At 33.2% G+C, this 23788-nt stretch overlaps 1 protein-coding gene across 4 annotated transcripts in view; it reads left to right on the plus strand.

Annotated features, from left to right (window-relative positions):
* HBS1L (HBS1 like translational GTPase) overlaps positions 1-23788 on the plus strand; it is an 83420-nt gene that overhangs the window by 9791 nt on the left and 49841 nt on the right. Inside the window, exons 3-5 of one of the 4 annotated variants that reach the window (XM_019420508.2) lie at positions 797-925; positions 1424-1618; positions 2845-5031. In XM_019420508.2, the coding sequence (XP_019276053.2) occupies positions 797-925; positions 1424-1618; positions 2845-4316 (1796 nt within the window). In that variant the 3' untranslated portion in view covers positions 4317-5031. The other 3 variants (XM_019420507.2, XM_053904466.1, XM_053904467.1) reach the window with 3 other exon arrangements.

Genomic DNA, 23788 nt, shown 5'->3' on the forward strand with positions numbered 1-23788 from the left:
AAGTCAGAGTTAGGTATGTGATGCTATTATGCAGTGTAGACAATGCGTGATTGAAAGGAGGTTTTCAAAAATTAAGGTCTATGATTTTGATCAACTGTTGGGTTCAGACAAAATTAGCGATTCTCAGAAAGTGAAGATTAAGTTTTTAGTATTTTCTTTTTTTTAATTTTTATTAAAAAATTTTTTTAATGTTTGTTTATTTTTGAGAGAGAGAGAGAGAGACACACAGAGCATGAGTGGGGAGGGGCAGAGAGAGAGGGAGACACAGAATCCAAACCAGGCTCCAGGTTCTGAGCCATCAGCACAGAGCCTGACATGGGGCTTGAACCCACGAGCTGTGAGATCATGACCTGGCTGAAGTTGGATGCTTAACTGACTGAGCCACCCAGGCACCCCTTTAGTATTTTCTTAATTGTACAAATAAGCAAGTTTGGTATGTGGTTTGAAATATTTGTTCCAAAGAAGAGAATATGGCAGGGAAGATGGGGTGGTAGGCAGGGATGAGGTGTTAGGAAAGGTAGTGTTTGAAAACCGTGGCGAGTCAGCTTGGTGAAGGTTTTGGAGATAAAAAGGAGGATGATTGTAGAGGCCAGTGAGTAGTTAGTAAGGACGTCTGAGCAGGATTTGGAGTATGGTGTGTTTTGTCCCTGTTTTGTTTTTAGCTATTACTACAGAATGTGGGTAAATAGCTGTAGGTGGTTGGTCAGCATCTTTTGTTTTTATTTTCACTTTAAAAAAAAAAGACTTACTGGAAAGTGGCTGTGCTACAGCATTCTTCCATCATTTTCTGTTCTAGCTGCTCAGTTTATTTACTCGCGACGTGACAAACCTTCACTTGTTGAGCCTGTAGAAGAATATGATTACGAAGATCTGAAAGAGTCCTCCAATTCTTTTTTGAACCATCAGCTAAGTGGAATTGATCAAGGTATAGTAAAAAGTAGTTTATCCGTGCTTCGTGTTTGAAAATGATTGGTAATCAGTATACCAGAATTTTTCAGTTTTCTTGTGATTGTTCATGATAGTGATGGTGGGAAGGAATGGTACAAATATATCTTGTCTCGTCAAGGGAAATTTACATTTTATTAAGTATATTTTATGAGGAATGTATGGTTAACTGTATGGCTGAAACATTGGTTGTGTGGCTATTTAACTGGAATTTTTGACTGAGATCTTTGTTTTATCTCTTCAGGAGAGAAACTTCAGTGATTTGTTTTCTTGTAGCAATATTTATTATTTCATAAGCTCTAATAGGGAAAGAGATATATTGTGGGTAAAAATATAATCATTATAAATAATTTTTGCCAAGGAAAGAGGAGAGTTGTACATCCTAATATAGTTTCAAATCCCTTTTTTTAGTTTTCAAGATTGAGTGTTCTTCCATGGCACCATTTAAGTACAGCCTTTTAATTATTTTCTGTTCTAGCTCGTCTTTATTCATGCCTTGATCACATGAGAGAGGCACTTGGAGATGCCGTGCCAGATGACATATTGGTCGAAGCAGTTCTGAAGAACAATTTTGATGTGCAGAAGGCCTTGTCACTGGTTCTGGAGCAAGATAAAATGCAGAATTTGAAGGTCAAGAGTGAGGGAGCAGCATCCACAGGGAAGACTGCAAAAGGTATGCTTTTCCTTGTTCTCCTTTAGTGGTTTTACAGCTAATGTTTTAAAAGAGGCACTGATTTGCTCAGGCTGTTAAGAAATATGGGCGGAACATTTTGCATGTTACAGTAATCCTGATTTTCATCAATGGATTTTCCACTTTGTGAATTTTTAAGCTGAGCGCTTTGTTTTCTTCCCTCTGTTACAGCTTGTTTTTTCATAATTTCCCTTTGTTTTGTAACTAGCAGGATATAGGGGAAATAAAATCAGACAAAAACAAGCCACTTGTTGCTTCTTGTCAGTAGCTTAGAGAGCTTTTTAATTATTGTTGTTTTTCTAACTCTAATGGGTCAGGAGGTGGAAATTAATAGCCAGACGATTAATTACAGAAATCCCTTTATTTTTATAGTATTTATAAATATGTTAGTTTTATTGAAATACCATAAGTATCATACTACTGTTTCATTTCAAAGCCAGATCTTTAATTTTAAATTTATAGAATTTGGGGTTAAGCTTGGAAATTGAATTGGCATAAGAAGGGAACTGAGGTACCTCTGTAATAATTGGTATGGTATCTGTCAGTACGACCATGGTGATTTATTAACTGGGCTGGTATTTCCTGTAACCTGAGGACTAGATTTTTTACCACATCAAAGTCGTATGCAATCTGTTACTATGAAACAAGGATGGGTTTTATTATCTATTTAAATTAAAAAAAAATTTTGATGTGGAGGCATTTGTAACTGACCCTATGAAAATGAGTCTTTAATATTTCATCTTTATTAATAGTTTATCCCAGAGATGACAGGATGTTATTTGTTTGCTTGTTTTTAACACATTAAAAATATAGGAGAAGATAAACCTAGTTCTTTTCATTGGTCTTTTAATTGTTTTGAATTTGAGATAACCATGACGATAATTTAAGTACATTAAAACCTCACATTATAAAATTTGTGAAAAGTAGAATATTGACTAACTTGATATTTACGTTTGTATATATTAGTGAACAAAGTATGAAGGTCACTGTAGATGGTTAAAGGAAGGTAAAATTCCTTTATTATTGTTTTTTTTAGAGTGTTCACTTATTAAATAATGATCAAATATTTGATCGCTTTATTCATGCTGTAATCATAAGAAACATTTAGTAATTAAATGCCTCATTTCATGTTTCCTTTTGGTTGCTGTGACTGTCTTCTGCATATGTCAACCTATTCATCTGAAAATTAATGGCTTTTGTAAGGTAAGGAGTCTTATTATCTTCCTCTCAAGTTTCAGCTGATAATGTTCAAAGCTCTTGTCCTCAATCCGCAAACCATTTGGATTGTAGTAGCAAACCCTCTGATTTTTCTGGCCCACTAGCAAAATATGGATTATATCATAATTCCTCAGTTGTACCAAGTCACTCTTTACTCCATAAAAAAAAGAAACCTGACAGACCTAAAAGTGAAAAGAAACTAGAATCATGTAAGTTAACAAAAGAGCTTTCGCTAGCTGACCTCATTGATGATGCGCCAAGAGATTCTTGTAAAAGTCAGCCGTCAGTCAGATTATCATCCACGGATGGTCTGGAAAGTCTGTTTTCAAAGAATCTAGGTGCTGATCTGTTTAGACCTCATGAATCGGAATGTATTTCCAAAGATGATTCTGCATTCAAAGAAATACCAGATTTAAAATCCTTAATGATAAAGAGCACAACGCCTAGTAACTCTTTATGTATTCAGAATAATTCACTTCCTGCTATCCATAACATTCCAGTACAGAACAACTTAGGAAATTTAAATAGTCCTTTGCTCTTAACTAGCTCATTGGAAAATATAGCTCATGATAATTTAAATACTAGTAAAATGACTGAAGTTGGAAGTGTTTCTTCAGTTGAACAGAGTGCCAAGAATTACATTTTAAAAGATGACAGTCTGCAGTTTGCCGGGTGTGAAAGTCCATCCCTAGCTGAACTGTTTCAGGAACACAAAGAAAATAATCCAAGCCAGTGCTTTACTTTATCTGATCTTTGTAACCAGTCATCTGCCAGTTTCACAGATCTCAGTTTGGGATCTTTTCCCTTGTCAAGGCTAGCAAATCGGTATCCATCTTCGACTGGAATATCAGAGTTAACAGGATCTCTGTCATCTTTGGCATTTTGTAAAGCTTCTCCTACAAGAGACCTTGAGAATTTGTCACTTTCTGATTTGATTGCAGAAACAATTGATGTAGACAACTCTCAGTTTAAGAAGGATTCCTTTAAGCTCAGTGTATCTGAAATGAGTTCACCTGGAATAGATTCAAATATTGATCTTAGTGTCCTTATAAAAACCCCTGATTTTGTTCCAAAACATGTAGTAGACCAATCAGTTGCTCCAACATCAGGAACTAAAGTTTTAAATTCGAAGTTAGGGAAAAATTTCAATTCTGCTAAGGATAATAAGAGAACCAATAAAGGCTCTTTGACTAGGAACCCACCTTTTTCTCTCTCTTGGACCAAGGCTCTTGCTGCTAGACCTTCAGCTTTTGCTTCTACACTGTGTCTTCGTTACCCATTGAAAAGCTGCAAGCGACGCACCCTTGACCTCTATAAGACTTTTCTTTATAGTAGACAAGTTCAAGACATAAAGGACAAAGAAATAAGTCCTCTTATAGCAATAACACCATTTGACTTCAAATCAGCATCTCCTGATGACATTGTAAAAGCTAATCAGAAGAAAGCTTTCACTAGAGAATAGTAACAGGAGAACTTGATAACTGTTGTAGAGTTTTTGTTTTAATTTAAAATCTTTATAGGATTACTGTATATTATGGGATGAGAGTTGTGGTTTTATATTAAAATTGTCTTAAGTCAGTTGATAACTTTAGTTGATAATGTATTTTTGCACTGAAAAAAACTTTTTTTTACTATATTTTCTTTTAGTGATAACTGGCTTTATTTAAGTTGATAGCCTAAAGTGGGTGTATATGTTTACAAAATGCATATGGAAACTTGATATTGTGAAATCAAACCTCAGATATTTTTGTTTGAAGCACTCAACTTTAGAAGTTTTTATAATGAGACCTTTTCTTTTGTAAAACATTTTTGTGCTTCATTCTTAAATGAAAATGCCACTTGGGATTATTCTAGTTTAGAGATAAAGATTTTTCTTCTGATATGTGGCATAGCATAGGTGAGACATAATTATATTTTAAAATATTAGTGATATCATTCCCATTCATTATTTTTCTGTAGGTGGATAAAATTTTTCTATTAGAAATTTTAAAAACCCTGACTTTTAAGAATACTGTGGAGGTTGTTGAAATACATTTTTGATGATAATAAAATGAAAATCCTTTAAGGGACCATGTACATATTGAAGTTGGATTAGTACATAAATTATTTTTATACATTTTCGAAACCATTTGTCCTAAATGCACACTTTGAAATAAATATGTAGAAAGTGTTTTCAAGTATGGTTGCATGCTGTTTGAATAGATAATTTTATCAGATCTCTTTAGCTTTTTCTTATGTAAGTAATAAAATGTGTTTTCCTCTGATACTGACAGTGTATGTGCTACCATGACCAAGTTTCAGCAGTGTCAGACCAAATCAGAGCTCTTCTAGGCAGTAGAACAAGTATGTAATTCATCCCTGAAAGCAATGGTCCTCAACTAGCGATCAGAATCGCTAGGGGAATTTTTTTCAGAACAGATGCCGTGGCTTCAATCCAGACATGGTCAGTTAGTCTCAGAGGGATGACATTTTGGGACTGTGTATTTTTAAACAAGTCCCCAGGTGATTTTGATGTGTTACTTTTACTTGAGAACTATTGCCTTAGGGGAAGAAATCAATAGAATGGAAAGAATTACTAATGCTAAGGATAGCACCTGACCAATGTGAATTTATATTTTATAGTTTTTCGTAATCAGAAATACCAAGGAAAATTGCTAATTAGGAATTATAGTCTTGCATAAGAGGATGCTGATACTGTATCATTAGTATTTCTTGCAGAAAAAAGTAGGATCTAAAATGTTATTTCTTAATGAAAATAAAATAGCTGGCCTTTTCCTAGTAAAGACCTACTTTCTCTGGCAGCTACTTCAGAGTGCTTTTTATAATTTTTCTTTTTTGTATTTCTTGTTTCAGTTTATTTTCAGAATGACATTCCAATATTTTTAGCTGTGTATGGTGTTTTTATATCCACTGTTTTGGTGGGAAATCTTAAGCTAGAATTATGTTTTCCTTATTCTTGACCAAACACTTTTTTTTGTGATGCCTTCAGGTTTTGTTTTTAATTGTGTATTTCAGTGTATATCATACTGATACTTACGAGATGATATAAATTAGGTTATATTTTATGGTCAGTTTTAAAGTTTAAATTACCCCAACTGCTGATTTTGTTTTCCTAGTCTTATACCTTGATGAAACATTTTAGTACTTTTGCAAAATTAGTGTATGACTCATCAGCTAGATTTATATATGGGCCCTCTCCAACTTAGAAGTGAATTGTATTCTATGAGTTTGGAACTGACAAAATTCCTGATAGATTAAGTGTTAATGCAAGTGTACCCACTTTGCACGTGAATCCACAAATATTTATGTAACTCATATTAAAGTTGAACAGTGGTACTATTATTTTACCATCTTTTATAACAGATTTTCAAGTGGAAATGTAATACTTTTAAGCCATTAAAAGTAGATTTTGTAGTGAACTAGATTTCCCTTTGTTGGCTCATTAGGATTGTAACTACCATTTATAAGGTTATTTCTTTAGGGAAAATCCTATACTGCAGGATGATAGGAAAGGCAACAATTTTTAAATAGGTCTCCCTGCCATTGTCATGGCTCCTGGTCCATCAGGCAAGTACATGACATGTACTTGGCTTTGTTGAGTAAGGAATTGTCAGTCTCTGAGATTCAGAGAGTGGAGCCGAGAAGACCCTTTGCCCTTTCCACCCTTGGCCTTTGGCCCTTGATAAAGCGACCAGTGCCTGTTTATGGATACACCTCAGTGACGATGATTTGCTCGCACTAAATGCGTACTCTGCACCAACTGCCCGTTTTTGACTGCTGTTTGGTAGCTCAGGTATGCTAAGTGTTTTGATTTATTTTCCAATTCTAATACCAGTTTTGTAGTGCAAAGTCATTTTTATTTGCATTATGATCAAGTGCATTAAAATTTTACTTTAGGAATAGATATAATGTTGTAATTATGTTCTAAATGATACAAAATACAAAAGATATTTAAAATTACTAGTTTTGGTCACGTTTTTTGTCCTTAAATGATCTAATGTTCATGGATGTTTTGTCCTTTTGCATTCTCAAGTCTTTGGTTGGCTCTTTTGGTTATGATTCTTCTTTCCATTAATTGGCAAGAACTAGGGTTTCACTTCCTTACAGAACACTTTGCTTAACTTTTCTTTTTTGTTTTACCTTTTTCCTATTTCCAGTTTAATAATTGGCATTCCAACCTCCTTCCCTCCTTTGGCTTTTAATTCTTCTTTCTTGAACTTTCCTTTCATCCTATTGTCTTCTCATATAAGTAGTAATAAATAGCCCAAGTGTGTTATATTTTGTTTTTAGTGTTCGGTGGGAGGTCATACAACTGATTTTCACATCAGAGATAAAACCAGTATAGTGCTTTTCTTTGTATGTAAAGGGAAGCACTGTTAAGATAAACACAGTTGAGAGAAAATAATGGGTTCGTATGTGATTACTTACCTTTTAAATTGATCCTGAATTTATATGTGGACCACTACAAATAAACAAGTGCACAGTTATACATGGAGGAAGAACTGTGTATCAACAAGTTTTTTTGTCTTGTATTCCTACAAGTATGTATTTGCTTATAGAGTCAGATTTGTAGTAGCCTAAAAATTGTTTTCTATTACTTGTGTGAACAAAGAGAATGTTGACTAAACAGGGAAGGATTGATAGTAATTTCTTTACTAGTTTTCTTTTAAAATTATATAAGACTCAGTATATGCAATTATACATTGTATTTTTAATTTTTAAGGTGTAAAAGATGTCATTTTGAGTGTATATATACATTTTTGTAAAAGCGACGTTGAAATAAATTACAATTCTGAGGTTCTCCAAAATCAAGTAAGAAAACAACACAGTTTATCTATAGGGATTTTTAGATAAGCTTGAGCCTTCAGAATGGAATTTTAATAATTTATGCTGAAGGTACTACTTTTATGTTCCTGTAAACAAATTAAGAAAAAAAAAAAGAACTACCTGTTTGTAAAGAATTTCCTCTAAGATATTTGCCATTTCAAATTCTTGCCTTCCAAAAGGTAAAATTTCGTATGTATTTACTTTTGAGGACTTAACATAGAAATCCTATTAAAGTATAGGTTATAACGAATATGGGTATTGTAATTGCAAGGATGGAAGTAGAAGGGGAAAGAATTGACAGAGTGCCCATTTCTGATGTTGACGTGCCTGGTTTATATTATATGACCGAAAGGGAAACATCACATCATTTTAGTTGCAAGAGATATCACAAGGTGAACAAAGCAATGATTGTTAACCTCAGATGGGAGGGGGGGTTGTGGGTACTTAAACACATAATTATATTGATTGTAGTGTGGTAGTTACATGTCTTTACACTCTCCAAAGCTGACATCTTTGCCCTCCTGATCTAAGCTGCTGCCTCCTCTGTTTCCTATTTTTCTTAGTAGTGTCTCTGTCTTCCAGTTGCTTAACCCAGAAACCTAGCTAACATCGTCCTTGATTTCTCTCCCTCATTTACTTACAATTGATTACCGGTCCTATTTTTTCTGCTTTACAAATAAGTAAAAACATCTGTGTATGTACAGTTGATTGTCGTTATTTGTGGTAGTTACATTGGATAAAATCACAAATTAGTGAACGCTGAGTGCAGTATGCCAACACTGACTTCTCAAATGCTGAAGCATTGCTCTTACAGGAAATACAGGGTTAGGTTCCTTTCATCTTCTGGTCACAACATTTTTGTCAGTATGTAACCTTACTTTATGTATCTATTAAAAGACATTTGTTTAAAATGTATTATTTACATATCATTAATTCATTAACATTGAACTCACAGCCAGTAGCTCTATAACTCAGGCCTGTACAAAGCTTATCGAACACATGGCTTTTATTTATAAGGCACGTCACAGCTGCCGTGTACTTAGGAACGCTAGGCAGTGCTTTAGCACTACTCATGGGGACCATTTTAAACAGCAAAGTAGCCAACTAAAATCACAGTGTGAAAAATGTGACACGAAATAGATCATAAAAAGGATACTTGTTTATGGTGTAAGAGCCAAAACAAGAAGGCAGGGTATCACCTTTTGACCCAGCAGGGAATGTGCATGTTGGGTGACTCAGATTTTTTGCTTCTCTGCATTTGTCTGGGAGTGATTGCAAAAGTGCCATAAATAGTGATTTGGGGGTTACCAGTAAACTTTAGTGAATAGGTGAATTTCTAAATATGGAAACCGTCAATAATGAGGAGGCATTGTACATTTTTTGACCCCACTGTTCTCCATCGTTACTGCCAGTTTACCTCTTAAAAGGCCATTAGTTTTGAGCAAAATTACTGAAAAATGAACTGGTTTCTTTACCTCTCATTTTATTTTGCCCAAAACACTTTCTACATTACAACCAGAGTAACTTTTCTAGCTCTAATATTCTGTCCTCTGTATAAACCTTTTAAATTATTTTATAAGACTTTTTCTGAATTTGTTTCTGTTTTGTGCGCCCTCTCTCCCTTCCCTCCCCCCCCCCCCCCCCCCCCCCCCCCCCCGAACAAACCTACCTGAGTTTCCTCTGCTTCTGTATAGTGCTTTGCCCCTACCACCACCCCCATTTCTCCTGGCTGATCATCCTTCGTGTTGTAGTTTATATATCACTTCACTCCCAGTCCTGGGGAGGGGAACCTTCGTAGGCACCCTAGTTCATTGCATTCCTTTTATTACCTCTCCATGTAAAATTATACCCCTCTGTACATATAGTCCCTTTCCCTTGTAGTCCTGTTGAATTGTCCCTCACAGCACTTAAATCATCTGACATTGTGTGTGCGTACAGAGTTATTTTTATTACCTGTCTCCCTACTGCTCCCCATGGCCCCCACGCAGCTTCTATGGGGGCAGGTATTTTTTGTGTTCACTGATGTCTCTTCAGCTTAGAGTATGTCTGGCACATAAATGTAGACAAGGGTTTAAAGTAGAAAGTGAGTCTTGCTCCCACAGTCTTGTTCCCTACAGGAAGCTGTAAATAAATCTGTAAACAAATCGTTTCTTTTGTATTATTCTTCTAGAAACTTTACTTGCATATCACTATGTGAACCTGCATGTATATATTTAGACAAATGGGAAGATGCTGTAACACTTCTCTATCTGTACCAGTTGTCAAAGCCTTTTGCAGACTTTACTGTTTATACAGAGATCAATCTCATTCTTTTCAGAAGCTGTGTAGGATTTCTTAATGTGGTTGTACATTAAATAGCCCTTGTTGATAAACATTTTAAGTGTTTTCAGTTGCTATCACTAATGACCCCAAAATGAACATCCTACATTTTTAGAAGTTGAATTTCTAGGCCAAAAAATATATACTTTAAATTTTTGATAGATGCTGCCTAATTATCTTTAACAGAGATTGTACTAATTTCCTTTCTCACAGGTTTCTGAGTATTTCTGTGTAGATTCTCACAGATATGGTTATTACTCTTTCTGGTATTACACCAACCTGATAATTAGAAAATATTTTTTTTCATTTATTTATATGTTTTTAATAGAGTGAGGCTAACTGCTTTATCGTATATTTAAATCTATTTGTATTTCTTTTTCTTGGAACTGTCTACTTTTAATCTTTACCCATTTTTCTGCTCGTTGTCTTTCATAATGACTTTTTGTGTGTGTATATATACAATGTATGTATTGTATATATATGTGTACATGTACTTAAAAGTAAAAAAAACATTAGTCCTTTGTTGTATGCCTGGAAAATACTGTTTTCTGATTACCAGCTTGTTATTTTTATAAGATAGAATTTTGATTTTCGTGTATTGAAATGCGTCAATCTTTTCTCTTAAAGGTTTTTGTTTGAAAGTTCCGTTCCAGCAAAAGATAATTTTTTAAAAAATCATTCATTTTTTCTAATACATTTGACAGATTTTCTTTTCTGTTCTGTTCTTTTCTTTTTCTTTTCTAATACCTTTTACTCTTTGATCTAGCTGCCATTACGGAGGAAGCTAGGAATGCAGTTTATTCACCAGCATCTTTTGTCTTTCCAGCAGTTGGATTTGTCACAGTACCTTTTGTTTAATTACATGTCCCTTTTCTCTTTTAACCTGATTTGAACCTGCCGTCTTTGACATACACTAAATTCTTTCCTATCTCTCTATATTTTGGGACTCTGTACTCTTCCATTTCTTTGTCTTGTTTTATGCCAGTACCAGATCGTTAGTTACCGTGGTAATTCTTACACAATTTTGATTTGGTTTTAATGTTTGTAGGCTATCTTGTTTCTTCTTTCCTTTTTTCGTAGTTTTCCTCAGTTATCTCTCTTGGTTTTTTTTTTTTCCACATGAGCTTTAGAAACAAGCTGGTCAAATTATCTGGGGGAAAAAAATCCAGTTCTAATTTTTATTGAGATATTTAGTGTTTTCAAAAATGTTTGGAGAAAATATATTGTCTTTATCAAAGGCAAAAGGCTTTAGACATTACATTATTAAACATTAAACATTATAATTTTAGTAGATTTTCTAGTAGACTTATAATGTGGAACAATCCTAGTTGATCATGGTAGTTTATTCTTTTAATATGATGGATTTTATTTGCTAATATTCTGTTGATGGTTATTCCATCTATTCGCAAATTTAATTTATACTTGTGTATATGTGTGTGTTCTTTCAGGTTTTAATTTCTCTTTGTGATGCTTTTTTTTTTTTTTAATTTTTTAAATGTTTATTTTTGAGAGAGAGCAAGCATGAGCAGGGGAGGGCAGAGAGAGGGGAAACAGGATCCAAAGTGGGTTCGGCAGAGCCTGATGTTGGGCTCAAACTCAAAAGTGGAGATCATGACTTGAGCCTAAGTCAGTCGCTTAACCAACTGAGCCACCCAGGCGTCCCTCTTTATGATGCTTTTATAGAGAAGAGTTTTTCTTTACCCTTAAGTAATTTAAAGAGCATTGAAATTATTTGTGTCATCAAAGGATTTATCTTTTTCAATAGAGAAATGTTCTAGAGTCAGTTTGAATGTTTTATTTTTCTTAGAAAACCATCCATTTCATTCAGGTGTATTTGTTTAGCATTATAGTAAACATTGTCATTATTTTTTTAGATTCTTTTATATTTAGTTAAATCTCCATTCTCCTCCTTCTTCTTTTTTTTTTTTTTAGTTTTATTTAATCTCTATGCCCTACATGGGGCTGGAACTTATGACCCCAAGATCAAGAGTTGATGTTCTTCTGACTGAACCAGCCAGGTGCCCCAATATCCATTTTTATTTTTTTATTAAAAAAATTTTTTTTAATGTTTATTTTTGAGAGAGAGAGAGAGAGAGAGCACTAGTGGGGGAAGGGTAGAGAGGGAAACAGAGGATCTGAAACGGGCTCCACTTGGACAACGGTGAGCCCAATATAGGACTCGAACTCACGAACTATGAGATCAGGACCTGAGCCAAAGTCAGAGGCTCAACTGGTTGAGTCACCCAGGTGCCCCTCCATTTTTATTTTGTTTTCTCCCCTCCACTTTCTTCTTCCCCTCTGCCAGCTTTGTTTTCTTTTGATTTTATTACTTTTAATTTGTTTCATTCTCCAAAGATTGGCTCTTGGATTAATAATTAGTTCTACTGGTATATTTTTTCATTAGTTTGTGAGTAATCTGTTTATTATCTAATCTGTTTTCCATTTTTTTCTCTGCCTTTCTGAGTGGAACATTTAATTTAACTTAAATGCATTTTCAATTCTTTATTATAGAAGTTAATTTTAATTTATGAGATTGCAAACACAGAAAAAGTAAGAAAATAATATAACAGATACTCATGGACCCACCATTTAGTTGCAGATCTCTCTCTCTGTTGTGCGAAATAAATTGTTAGATTGGAGTCCTAGCTCCACCTTTTCCTTATTTCTCCCCACTGCTTTGTAGTTGATACGCATTGTTTGCATTCTGTCTTATTTACCTAAGTCTCTGTAGTTCTATTTTTCCTGTGGATACTATATTTGCTCATGGGTTCTTTTAGAATCATTGTTATTTTCTGGGTTCCTTTAGAGTTACTGTTATTTTCTGGATAATTCACAATTTTTATTTTGATTTCCTTTTTAAGCCAAGAATCTGAAAGTCTTAAAATTTCCAGGTTATTGTGGGAGTTTCGTTATTTTTGTTAAGATTACTGATTTCACTGTACTGTTAGAGAATGTGGTCTGTGCCCTTAGAAGTTTACTGAGGTTTTTTTTGTTTTTTGTTTTTTTTTGTTTTTTTTTTTTTTGAGGCCCAGTGTAGTTTTAGAATGGTTTCATAGGCACTTGCCAAGAATATGAATTCTGTCTGAGGAATACAAAATATGATACATTTCTGTCAGTTACTTTTTAAATTGTTAGAGGGTTCAGTGGGCTGACTTAAAATCTGTTTCCTTAACTGTAGGCTGAGAGAGAGGTAAGTTAAAATATAATACCCTTCTATTTTATTTCATCTTATTACTTACAGATTTTACCTTATGCCTTTTGATATGTAAAGATACATGATCTTTCTGTGGATTTGAATTTTCCTTAATGTAAAGTTCCTTTCTGATTTGTTTTATGCTTTTTGACTTAAATTCAATTTGCTTAATGTCATGATTGCTTTCCCTAAATTGGACTTGTTCATCCTTTTACTTTCAATGTTTTGAGTCACTTTGGTTATTTGTGCCTCCTGTAGATATAATTGCGTTTGTCAGAGTCAAAGGATAGGCTAGGTATAATACCTTCTGTGATACATGGTCTGTATTTTGACTTGGTGTGTACTGTTTGGTAACTTGGAGATTTGTACTATCTTTGTAACATAGTAACATACTTTAATTTGCCAGCACTAAGAAACAGGTTGATCTCTCATTATGGAAGATGAAGAAATTAATTTATACTTCATCCCCTCCCTATTTCTCATAATTTTTGTTGATATTTTAAGTTCTTAGTTAAAATATTTACCTTTATACCTTTTATGTTGACATTTCTATTAACTGAACTATTAACTTTAAACAGTTAATTTAATGAGTCCTGGATTTAAAAGTTGAGCTCATCAAAGTTACAGTTTCTTATACTTGCCCCCTCTCTCTTTTTGTCCTGTATTTTTAGTCATATTATTTATTGCCAAGATGTATAGCATTTTTATTTTATTCTGTACTCAAAGCTTCCTTACTTTCAAAACAACCATAGTTCATTTTAAAATAGCATTTTCATGATTAGGCTTCTATTTGTCTCATTTGACTGTGACATCTGGTTTGACCACTCACCATCCCCTCCTTGCAAAATACACATGTGTGAAATATTTCCCAAGTTGTTGAATATTTGAAAAGGATTCTGTGGGCCTATATTTGCATGACCAGTTGACAGGTCATGGTTTTAGGTCCCTCTTGCTTTTGTGGAGGGCTTTGCAGATACTGGTGTACTGCTCTCTATTATTGTATGTTGCTAGCTAGTCTGATAATGCTGCGTTTAATGTGGCTTTTATTTCTCTAGTGTTACTCCCCGGCCCGCATTTCTCTGGAGTTCTGCTGGCTTACTTTCCAACTTTTTCTCCTGGTGTTTTTATCATTTTCTCTTTTGTCCTTAGTTCTCTTTCTCCCCTCCCCACACCCGCCCCGTGTATGCGTTTTGGGAGAAAAATAGGGTAGAAAGTGTATAATTTGTCTTAGAGCATTTGATCATATTAAACACCCTCTTTTCAGCTGTAAAACTAGACTGATTTGAGAGGCTTGTCAGTAAGGCAGACTGTAGCAAAGGTTTAAATGCTTAGGTATAATGATTCCACTATCCGTATCAGCCTGACTTAATCATGACATAACACTGAACAGTATAGAGAGAAATTTCTTCTATTTCTCATTTAGAGAATTTTTCAGTGTTTTTGTACTTTTGGAATTTTGGACTGAGAACTTAATACCTATGTGAAAATTAGCCTTTTATTATGGCATAATTAACTAGAACTCTGATGTCTAAAATAATGCATTAAATGTCAATGTGTCTCCTTAATTTAGATAACATTTTAGTTCAGTTTTTTAGCATATGCAAAATGGAAAATCAATAGCAAATACAAATAATCTTTGAACAGGTTATTGTGTACTTTTGTTACGCATTCATGAGCGGACTGCTAAAAGAACATATATTTAGGCAGTAAAATCCTGGGACAATCTTGTAGTTTTCTGATGGTGTTTTCCTTGCCACTTAAACCTACCAAAGGAGAAGATACTCCCCAAACTGAGTAACACAGACTCTTTTTTTTTAAACAAAAACATCCAGAAATTGAAATACATGTAGTATTGTTTGAAAGGAAAGTTCTTGGCAGAAAAAGTCTTACTATTTATGTTTATAAATGTATAGTCAACCTAACTTGGAAGAAAGTAATTTCCCACACAATGGATATTATGGTGTGAGGTGAGGTTTAATTCTTGATTGCTTTGGAGGCTTTTTCTAACATTGGGTTTATTTTGATTCTTGAAAAATAGTTGACCTAAAAAAAAGTAAGTATTAAGAAAAATAGTTGGTCTGCAAATCTGGAAAAGGAATCTTATGTAATCTAAATTGAACATTTTTTATAGTTCTTGAAATTGATACTGCTATCACCTTACAAGTAAAGTAGCCAATAATTATTTAAATTAATCAGATCATTAAGAGAACTTATTGTTGAGGGGGACCTGGGTGGCTCAGTCGGTTAAGTGTCCAACTTTGGCTCAGGTCATGATCTCACAGCGCATGGGTTCAAGCTCCACATCAGACTCTGTGCTGACAACCCAGAGCCTGGAACTTGCTTCAGATTCTGTGTCTTCCTCTCTTTCTTCCCCTTACCCACTTGTGCTCTGTGTTTCTCTCTCAAAAATAAACATTGGAAAAAAAAAAAAAAGAACTGATTGTTTAAAAGTTTTGGAGACTTTGGAGAAATATATTTTAATAGTATACTTTACAGTTGAGCTATTTTTGATAAGGTTTGTCTTAATATTGGCTTGCTCATACTGTTTAGAAATCTATTCATTTTCCTTTCCCTTTGAATTTCATCTTGTTTTCCCTTCATTTAGAAAATAAACTCTAATTGTACATAGTGAGGATATAGTTATTTTCTGTATCTTATTATTTTCTTAATAAGTCAATTAAGCAATCTTCATATATATAGTATATCTGTATTCTATTTGAATGTCTGAAATATTATAAGTATGCACATAATGATTTTCATATTCTTGAGTCTTAATGGTAGGTTGTTCACTAGAGAAGGTGTAGGGAATTGAAAAAAAGATAAAATTGTAAGAGTTGTAAATGCTTGCAACAAGATCATTTCTATTTCTTTATTGTGTTTTGTTTGTCTCTTAAACATCACCCAACGAAATGGAAGAGCAAATGACATGAGAGTTTTAGGAGGAGATGCCACCCTTCTTTCTTCTCAGGTAGAGCGTGTTGTGAGATTTTAACATGTCCTGGAAATAAATCCCAGTATTAATTTGAAAAGTCTATATTACAGTGAAAAATTGTTAATATGAGAACACTTCTAAACACTTCTAAACATGAACTTTTAGTAAAGTGCTTAAAATATATTTCATTTTACTTTAATCCTTTTTTGTAAGGAGTTTAAAGTAGGCATATTTAATATTTTTGATGTCCCCTGTAAAATACCTTTCTCTTTGAAAAATTTTTTTCACTAATTTATCACTGAGTAATTTTATTCAAGCAATTAGAAGTATTTTATACTTGTACAGAAAACTTCAGAGTTCATTGACTTTCTGCTTTAAAATTATGTGGGCTTTTGAAAGGAAGTGGTTTATTTCACTGAAAAAACTCATCTGGTTCAGAACGTTCTCAGATGGGTCTTAAGATTCTCTTTGTATGTACACCTACACTGGAAAAACTTAAACACTAATTGCTTAATTTAAAAATAATTTGCTTTAACCTCTCAAAACAGCTTATCTTTTTCTTGCTAGAGCCAGTACCATATAAGAATTGCATGAATGCCAAATACAGAGTTTTCTTTTAGGCTTGATTACTTTTTTTTTTTTAACCATAGAAATTATAATCTGATTATAGCTATATACTTTCATGTTTCATTCCAAGGCAATTATAAGTTCTTTTGGTATATTTTGAGTGCTTTGTGTACATACTAAGCATTGTTAAGTAGTTCAACAAGGAATAGAGTGGAAGCAAATGACAACATTCATTTTAGTTATTTCATACTCACTTTTTATCAGAAAAACATGTGGTAGCCATTGGAGACCTAGATTGAGGTCACAGACTTTCCTGTAGAGCTTTATAGTAGCCCCTGAGGGCTACATATGATTTACTGGAAACACCATATGTAGCCAGGTGCTTTCCCTCTGAACATGTTACCTGTTTCTTTTTCTTGGCTGTATGTAGTGTTCTGTCTGGGAGCCGCTACCTCTCAAGAAACGATAGGGAATAGAATATATTGAAATGTAAACTGTGTTTCAGGCTTTGTATGTATTGTATTTAGTCATTCGGAGAATCTGTGAGTTAGGTGGAAGAAGCTGAGGCTTATATTAAATACATAAATTGACTTCTTTCACATGGGTGTTAAGAGGTAAATTGTAACTCAAATGGAGTTTTTTTGAACTCCAGTGCCCTTTTCATTGTTAAATAGTACTTGCAGCAAACTTTTATATTGTAAAATTTAACCTTGTTTGGTATTTGTTGATAAATACCTTAAGGATAAAATTAAATCCCTTGCCAGGGAAACCAGTTTTATCATTAGTGAGGTATTCAAAAATTACTTTCAAGCATTTTTTTTTTTTTGATAGTATTAACTTGGCAAGAGACTTGGCCTTCATGTATAGAGAATTGGTATCAATTTCCAAGTCCTTGCAAATGAGCAATCCTAAGAAATGAAGTCCTTTTCTAGTTTATTTAATTTAGAACTACTTTGTGGTCTTCCATTTCTTGAGCAACAGTTCGGTTTGGTTTTAAGTCTTGAAAAATTTAATTTTTTTTTTTTTTTAATAGTTGATAGCTTGGTACCATTTTAAGGCAAAAGCTTAAATAAATAATAGTGTTTATTGAGTAAAACTAGAAAATTCAAATGAACCAATGGAAGAAAAAACATGTACCTTAATCCTATTATTCAGAATTTAGAACTATAGCATTTTGATGCATTTAAGCAATAACAGTAGACAATATTAATGAACACTTATATGTCAGATATTGTACTAAACATTGTCTTTAATCTGTTATCTCCTTTAATATTCAATAATCATAAAGAGGAGGGATTATTTTTATCCTAGTTTTACAGTTGAAGGATCTGAAGCTCAAAAATGGCTAAACTTCTTGTCCTAGGCCACAAAACTAGTACATGGTGAAACCAGCATACAGAATAAGATGCCTCTAATACCAATGTCCTTCTTCTTATACATTGTGTACCTATTTCTGTATATATGGAGAATATTAGTTTTTTTTTAAATGGGACCACACATCACTTTTTAAATCTGTTGTAATTTTGTCATGTACTACGTACTTTAAAAGTTTCTTAAAAATTTGTTTAATTTTATTTGTAATTGTGGTAAAATACATATAACATGAAGTTTACCATATTGACCACTGTTTTATATGCACTCCCATGTTTATTCACAATAACCAGGATATGGAACCATTATTCACAGTAACTAAGATACGGAAGCAACTGTATTAACCATTTTTTAAGTGTATAGTTCAGTAGTGTTAAGTATATTCACAGTGTTTTGCAGCCGATCTCCAGAACTTTTTCATCTTGCAAAACTGAAACTCTATACTCATAACACCTCTCCATTTTCCCCTGCCTCTGCCCCTAACAGCTATCCATAGACCTTTATTGTATGCCAACAATTATTAACATAATACTGTTATTTAATCAGACACTTTGCAAACTTAAGTTTTTTAGTTGATTATTCCAGAAAATGCTACAGTAAATATTTTGTACATTTGTGTGTTTTTTCAATTATTTGATAAAAGATATTGTAGAGTAGTATTGGATAGAGTAGCTGGTTAAAAAGGTATGGGCATTTTTAATGCAATTTTAAAGCAATTGGATGGATTGTGCTAATTTACTCTTACATTTAATTGTTATCCATAATAACATTTGTAACATTTTATAAAGGATAATTATATTTCAGTGATGGATTTTGTATTTGTATTGAAGTTTTCATTCATTAATAGAGTGGATAAGCATCAAAGGTGGTGACTTTTTTATGTCATTTTTGGGTGGCTTGTTGAGGTGACAGTCACCTACGTATTTCTGAAAATTGTATCTGTGTGCTGCACTGTGTGTGCTGTTACAGAGGTTGGTATTGTCTAAAATACCAGTTACTCATGAGAAAATGGTACCTAACTTAGAAGTTTCTATAAAGAAGTAAAATAACGTATGTGATGCTGTTGGCAGTGTTTGGCACGTAGAAAGTGCTCAACAAGTGATAACTGAACTTAGTTCAAAGAAATAAAGTGCTCTTTTACTACCAACTAAGGAACAGGTGCAGTTAAAACATGATTATATTAAAGTGTAATGCATTAGGGTGCTTATTAAATGAGTCTTGACTTTCTGAGGCCTATTTTAGTCATTCATGATGTTTTCTTGTAAGCCCCACGTGGCTCTTCTCCCCACTTAGCCATTTTTAGATTCGATTCTTCCATATATTTATTTATTTCCACATAATATATAAAAATAGACACTCATACAGGGGTTTTTCATTAATGTTTTATTAAAAAATACTATAATTTCACATTCTTATAATCCATTGTCAACTAGAATATTTTCAACTTATTCAACTTTTGGTGATTATGTAATATTCCATGATAATGTTATACTACAATTTATTAAAAATTTACCATATTAAAGGACATACATTTTATTTCCAGTTTTTGCTTTTATGAACAGCACTGCTTGTAGAACATCTGTGTATATATATCCTTACAATCTAGGGCTTTTGATTTATGAGATTGATTTCCTATAATGGGATTACTGTGTTGAAAGGCATATTGTTTGCTTTAAATAGATATGGCCAGTGCTTTATGAAAGTAATGGTTCATCCCTTCTCCAGCAGTAGGTATCATTATTTTTCTTGATTTTGGACAGTCTGGCAAGTGAGAAACTGATGTGTCATTGCTACTTTAATTTGCATTTTTTGTGATCATTAATGAAATCGAGTATGTTCATATATTCATTTGTTATTTGAACTTGTTCTGTGGATTGCTAATTGTATCCTTTGCCCATTTTTAATTAGGCTGTCTTTTCCTTATTAATTTGAAGTCTTTATATTATTGATACCAGTTAAAAGTGGTTATTGGAGTATAGTGGACATACAGTATATTAGCTTCAAGTGTCCAGTATAATGATCGACAGTTCTATATGTTACTTAGTACTCACCGTGATAAGTGTCATCAGCATCTGTCACCATGTGATATTAGTAACTTTATTCCCTGTATTGTGCTTTTCATCTCTATGACTTGTTTATTTTATAACTGGAAGTTTGCACCTCTTCATCCTCTTCACCTGTTTCACTTATCCACCACCCACCTTCCCTATGGCAGCCTTTGTATTTAAGAGTCTTTTTTTGTTTGTTCATTTGTTTTTTAGATTCCACACATAAGTGAAAACATGTCTTTTCTCCTACTTCGTTCACTTAGCATAACATTCTCTAGGTCTATCCATATTGTTGCGAATAGCAAGATTTCATTCTCTTATTATGGTTGAGTATTATTCTGTTTGTGTGTGTGTATATTTGTGTGTATGTCACATCTTCTTTATCCATTCATCTATTGATGGATACTTGGGTTGTTTCCATGTCTTGGCTGTTGTAAATAATGGTGCAGTAAGCATCATTTTGCATAAATCTTTTCAAGTTGATGTTTTTGTTTTCTTTGAGTAAATACCTGGTAGTGGAATTACTGTCTCATGTGGTATTTCTATTTTTAATTTTTTTGAGGAGCCTCCATACTGTTTTCCACAGTGGTTGCACCAGTTTCCATTCCCAAATACTGTGCACAAGGGTTCCCTTTTCTCCACATCCTCGCCAACTCGTTATATCTTGTCTTTTTGATATTAGCCCTTCTGACAGGTGTGAAGTGATGCCTCATTGTGGTTTTGATTTGCATTTCCCTGATGATCAGTGATGTTGAGCATCTTTACATGTGTCTGTTGGCAATTTGCATGTATTCTTTGGGAAAATGTCAATCAGGTCCTCTGTGTTTTTAATCAGATTTTTTTTTTTTTTTTTTTTTTGGTGTTATGGGTTCTTCATATATTTTGGACATTAACTCCTTATCGGATATATAATTTGTAAATATCTTCTCCCACTCAGTAGATTGCTTTTTGTTGATGGTTTCCTTCACTATTACTTTGGTGTAGTCCCAATAGTTTGTTTTTGTTTACCTTGTCTGAGGAGTCATATCTATAAATATGTTGCTAAGGCCAGTGTTTAAGAGAGAATTTTTTTAGTTCTACGCATTGTAAATAGTTTGCCTAGTCTTTTTCTTTATGATCTCTTTTTCTATAGAAAAATTTAAAAACTTTCACTCTATCTGTCTTTAATTTACTGGGTTCGAGTCTTGGAGTAAAAAACAAAACAAAACAACTCAACCTCTAGGTTATACATATTCTAAATTTTCTTTTGAGAGAATTATATGAATTTTTTATGTTTGACTTTTTTAATGTCTGACTTTTAATTCTTCTAAAATTTACTTTAGTGTGTAAAGAAGGGTAAAACTTTACTTTCTTACAAAATTTCAACGCATGGGCTTGTATGTATCATAGTATGTATCAGTAGTGTGTGGGATCAGAGGGGTGGTAGCTCTCAAATTAGATCAGTGTTTTGCAAACTAGCTCTGTCATTTGTTACCTGCATTGGCCTTGCTAAAGTGACTGGATTTGAGACTTCTTTTCTTCTTTAAAATGGCAATAATGCTATCTACTTCAAAGTGTATTCTGATTTACTTAACCCAGCTTTTATGCTATAGTAGTCTCTTAAAACCGTGTTGGTTTCCCTTATTTTCTTCCTTTTACTGATTGCTTTAAAGTTCATTACATTTGTTATTAGGGAGTTATTTCTGGATATGGATAGTGTTCAATATTTCCAGGTCTTTTTAAATCATTTAGGAATGACTCTTGGTCCCACATGTGAATTCAAGATGATATGTGCAGATAGTATATATGACATTTTGTGTGTCCTTTTAAAACTTAATTTTATTTATTTATTTTTTAGGATTATTCAATGCAATAGCCTCTTCCTGTCTTTGAGGCCATGTTCTTGAAGATCCCAAAGATAGAATTAAGGAAGGAAATTGGGGACTAGATGGAAATATGGATTAGGTTGACCTATGTAGGCCTGTGTCTGTGCGCATATGTGTGTATTTTACAGTCACTAAAATAAAAGTGTAAATGACAGCTAGATAATGAGAATATTAATGAAACTTAATGCCTTTTAAATTATTAATGCAGTTTAATTTTTATTTATCTCTTTTAAAGTTGGCACTCTTTCTTGAAGTTTTCAACAAGGTTCTTGTAAACTTTTTTTCTTACTTCAGCTCATGTGCATGCTATGAGCCTTTTCCTCTATGCCTTTTCTCTATCCAAATGTTTAGTGTTTCTCTGATTTTATGACTAGAAGTAGATTCTCACTGCTAGTGCCCACAGTAATTTGGAGAAGAGCACAGTTACTTGTGTAGATTGCTTGGATTTATATTCCAGTTGAACCACCTGTTAGCTGTGTGCCTTTAGCAAATTCCTCAGCATTGTGTGTCGCAAATTCCTCATTCAAAAAATTAAGATAATAATAGTTCTTATTTTTTAGGGTACCTATAATGTTAAATGAAGTTATATGTTAAGCCATTATGGCATTTCATGGCACATAGTAGGAACTCATTAAATTTAGGTTATCCTGCATTGTTGAGGAGGTGTTTCTCAAATATGCATTCATGCCTAAACAAGACATGAAGTATTAACAAAATTTGTTAGGAAGTTTCCAAGGGTGGGTAATCCCAAGGATAGGAATATAGACGAGATTTCTTCAGGGCGGGTTTAGAATAAACGAAACAGAAATCTAGGGAAGAATGGTAAGGGACACCAATGTAGTTTTTGAAGGGTTTGATATATATAATTTTATTCTATAAAATAAGAAGGTTTTGTTCCATTTCTGGTCTAACGAAATTTTTATCCCAGTAATATTAACAAAATGTAAATGGGTTTTTCTTAAAGAACATTATTAGTAATGTAGTTTGCCCTTGTTCCTTAACTCTTGAAATAGCAAGAATGTTTAATTGCTATAGAATAAGTTACAATACCATAATTTAAATTCATTACATACATTAGATTATAAATTTTGTGGATACTGCTTGAAGGTATATAATGTAATATACAGGTTGAAATCTGTTCATCTGAAGTTTTTCAATTTTTAAAGATTTCTGGCTCAGTAATGTCTATAAAAATTGAAATCTGATTCCAATGAAAACTTTTTTCTTCTGTGTCATAGCAAGTGGTGGTGCATGGTGGATTTGATGAGGCAAATTATGCTATATAAAGGATGTTTTAAAGTGAAAAAATAATTCATACTGAATAAATCACAGTCAGTGCAGCTGTAATATTGAAGGAAGTGGTTTATTCTCTGTAACCTAGCTGATGTACTTTTTGAATGTACATCTGGTAACTAGAATTTAAAGATGTAGTCAGATTCACTGAAATGGTTTCATATTTGAAGTAGTTGTTTTTCATTGAAAATTTAACACTGGTTTCTTTGAAATTATGAAAATCTTATTTTTGTGTGTGAATACCTATACGTACTGGGTATATTTGAAACATTTTTGCGAACAGTGATGATTGATGGCAAAAAGTATACTTACCTGGAACTCCCCTCTACCCCCCCTTTCTTTCTAAATAACCTTAAACGTTTCTTAAACTTAAGGTGTTTTGATCCAAATTACTTTAAATTGTAAATTTTTCTTACATTAAGAGTCTGTTGTAAATTTAGTTTGAAGGTTTTTATTTTAACCTTATAAATATTTTCTCCTTTTCTTTAAAATCACCTATTAACCTATTCAGTATCAAAG

The sequence above is a fragment of the Panthera pardus genome, unplaced genomic scaffold (assembly GCF_024362965.1).
Source record: "Panthera pardus isolate Hobbes unplaced genomic scaffold, ASM2436296v1 HiC_scaffold_17, whole genome shotgun sequence".
NCBI lineage: Eukaryota > Metazoa > Chordata > Mammalia > Carnivora > Felidae > Panthera > Panthera pardus.